Source organism: Elephantulus edwardii, unplaced genomic scaffold, assembly GCF_000299155.1.
Source record: "Elephantulus edwardii isolate Elephantulus edwardi_28Jun2011 unplaced genomic scaffold, EleEdw1.0 scaffold00056, whole genome shotgun sequence".
Classification (NCBI taxonomy): domain Eukaryota; kingdom Metazoa; phylum Chordata; class Mammalia; order Macroscelidea; family Macroscelididae; genus Elephantulus; species Elephantulus edwardii.
In genome coordinates this window covers 5,220,067-5,223,293 of record NW_006399806.1, presented here as the reverse complement: position 1 = coordinate 5,223,293, position 3,227 = coordinate 5,220,067, and the positions used below count along the sequence as shown (strand labels likewise).

The 3,227-nt window shown below is 36.1% G+C and overlaps 1 protein-coding gene across 1 annotated transcript in view; it reads right to left on the bottom strand.

Annotated features, from left to right (window-relative positions):
* Nucleotides 1-770: 770 nt before the first annotated feature.
* PDGFD (platelet derived growth factor D) overlaps nt 771-3,227 on the bottom strand; it is a 355,887-nt gene continuing 353,430 nt past the window's right edge. Inside the window, exon 8 of the mRNA XM_006887300.1 lies at nt 771-884. Coding sequence (XP_006887362.1) covers nt 771-884 — 114 coding nt within the window. The remainder of the gene's footprint in view (nt 885-3,227) is intronic.

The following is a 3,227-nucleotide window of genomic DNA, read 5'->3' as shown; positions in this document are numbered from 1 at the left end:
TGTGAAAATTTATAATTTGTCTCTTGTGGATCATGATAATAAATCTTCCAAGCACCTTGTTTTGGAGACATATGCTGAATGCATTAGCATTCACTGGAAAATGCATAAAAGGAAACAAAGACTTAATTTCCAAAACACCTATGTGATTATAACTTGGTTTGAGAGATAGTAATCATTGTATACATAGATAAGCATGTAGTGCATGTCACAAGGGAAAAAGTTAAGTGTTTGACTTTTTTTATACTGTAGATTTATTCTCTTCCAATCAAATTTCACACATAAAGATTTTTTTGTTGTTGAATATATTAAGAGCTATCTGTAAGAGAGTAAGAACTATAATGGTTTACCCATTCAAAGTGAGTGTCAACAAATTAAATTCATCTTTGGAATTATCAAAGACATCATTAATGTATTAGCTCATCCATTATTTTGATCAAGTAACCATATTTTAGCTTTGGGTTACCTAGTTATTTGGATAAACCATATATATATTCATGTTTAGGAATTTACATTACTAAAATTTGGCCTTAGACCTTGGACACTTGTAGAAAATGCAATCTTCTATCTTTGAATATAGAAGGTAATAATGATACTTCTTTCTACTTTACATGACAGTAATACAGCTAGGTTGAAACCTAGCAACCAGTTGCATTCATTGTACTGCAGGCTAGTAGTAAGTTTGATTGTTAGCTAGTGACAAAGGGTATCTTACCACACTCTCCCTAAAATAAAGGTTCCTTCAGACATATTTTGAATATATGCACATTCTTTTATCGAGGTGGTTTTGAACTACAGATACAATCACATCGCTCATGGTGATCCAGTTGGATGTCAGTGAAAGATGGGATTTTGCCTCCCTTCCTGGTAGGCTGAACACTTATGACCTAGGACAAAAAGCATATTTCCCGTTAGAAACCTCTTAAAGTTTCACTCAAACAGGTGCAAATTTCTTGCTCCCTTTAAGACACCTTGTGCTTTTTATTTTTTTTTAAATTGTGATTGATTAAAGTTTACAAACAAATGGGTATTTCATTCAACCATTCATATATATTTTAATTACATTAATTTAGATCTATACAATGCAGCAGTCCTATTTTCCCACATTATCCCTGTAACTCTGATTTCCATTAATCCTTCATAACTCTGTCTTCATTTTATTTAATGATAGTGTGCTCAGCATTCTTATTGGTTATTGTCTTCCTCTTTAACCATATGTGCCTTTTACCTACTAATGTTTACTCTCTTCCCCTCTCTTCTCATCCGAAACAACCATCCAAGGAGGACTCTATCAGTGTGTAAATCTTTCTTTGGTTTTTCAGAACTGCAATCTTATGCTATTTTGTCCTTCTGACTGATTAATTTTAGTTACCATGAGGACCTTTGATGCACCCATGTTAGACAGTGTTTCATGATCTCTTTTCAATCCTTCTGTTATTATAAATAATGCTAAAATGAGTAGAGGTGTGCAGATGTTTGGTTGTGTCACATCTTCTATTCCTCTTTCTCTTTTTTTAAAATTATTTTATTGGGAAAAACATATTGAGGGTACAAGGAGGTGAGGGTTGGGGGCAGAAGGGTGAGGATGGGCAGGGATGCAGTTGCAGAGCTGCACAACACATCTTCTATTTCCTTAGCATGTATAACTAGTAGTGGGCTGGGTCAAATGGTAATTCTATTCCTAATTTTCTAGGGAACGTAAAAATGTTGTCCACAGTGAATGCTCCATTTTACATTACTGTCAGCAGGATATTAGGGATATTAGAACTGAAATCCTAGTGGTAAGAACCTAGTTTCAGTCCCAAAGACACATGGTTTGACTCCACCAGCTCCTTCATAGGAGGATGGGTAATCTCCTCCTGTGAGTCTGAAAACCCACTGAAGGGCCAGGTGTGGGTCGGTTCTGACTTGAGGGCACACCACAACAACAATACAGTGACACTATCTGTTGTTTGTGGTTTTATTGAATTTATTTTTATTTGCATCTCTTGATAGCTAATGATCTTAAACACTTATTCTTATGTGTGTTGGCCATCTGTCTGTCTTCCTCGGTGAAGCATCTTCCTGTACTCTGCCCATTTTTTAAAAATTTGGTTTGTTTGGTTTTATTCTTGTTGAGGTATTGAGAGTTTCTTTATATTTTAGAGATTAGTCTCTAGGCAGATAGATCTTTGCCAATATTTTCTTAAGTCTTTGAGGATTTGCCAAACACTGTGGACTCTCCTTCATGAAATTCCTTGCCATCAGGTTGGAATCAAACCTGTCCCTCCAGTGAGTTTCCAAGGCTTTAAATTGGATATGATGAGAATGTCTATCTTTTTCCTGAAAGGCTGATGGTGGATTGGAACCACCAGAGAGGTTGACAGTGCATTTCACTATGGAGTAGGCTGTCAGAGCCCCTTTCCATTAGCATATACCTCTTTAAAAGAAAACTAAGCAAAAAACAAAAAACAAAACAGTGGTGGTTTCCATTGATACCAACAGAAATACCACTTGCCCTAAGATGACCTCAAGAATCACAGCAGATATTTATAGATATGTATCTTCTTTGTGACAGATGCTCTCTCAAATACTATTGTGAAAATTCTTTCCATGAAAGCATGTGAGTGAGTGTGTTATTCCCTCTATAGAGAGGACCCTGTGTAAAGGTGTGGACATACTATGCTGCTAGAGTTAAAGTCTCAGCTGAAGTGAAAAGTTGTGTCTTAATGAAGAGGAACAGTGGCCATGCATCAATGAAAATACATTTATGTTTTTAAATATGAAAATATAATGCCGTTCAGGGTCTACAAACACATTTGTGTATTATAATATGAATAACAGTACAGCATTTTTCAAATTATTAATAATATTCTTAATTTCTTATTTTAATACATTTAAACAAGATCTCTGAAAACAGTAAGTTTCATTTGAACTTAAGTGCTCTTTCCTGTGGTGGTCCTCACAGGAGTCAAATATGAGTCATCTCATGGACAAATGGTGTGTGTATCATCAAATTGGATCTGACAGGTACAGGAGGAGATTGCCCCTCCTTCTCCTGCAGAGCATCTGGTGGATTCGAAACTGTGTACCTCTGGGATTGCAGTGCAGCTTCTTAACGCTAGACCACCAGAGTTCTGAAGGTGAGGAAAACTAAACCAAATCCACAGTCAAAATATGACTTTGAGTTCATCCCACCTGAATTTCAGAATCATCTCAGGAACAGGTTTGAGGCCTTGAACACTAATGAG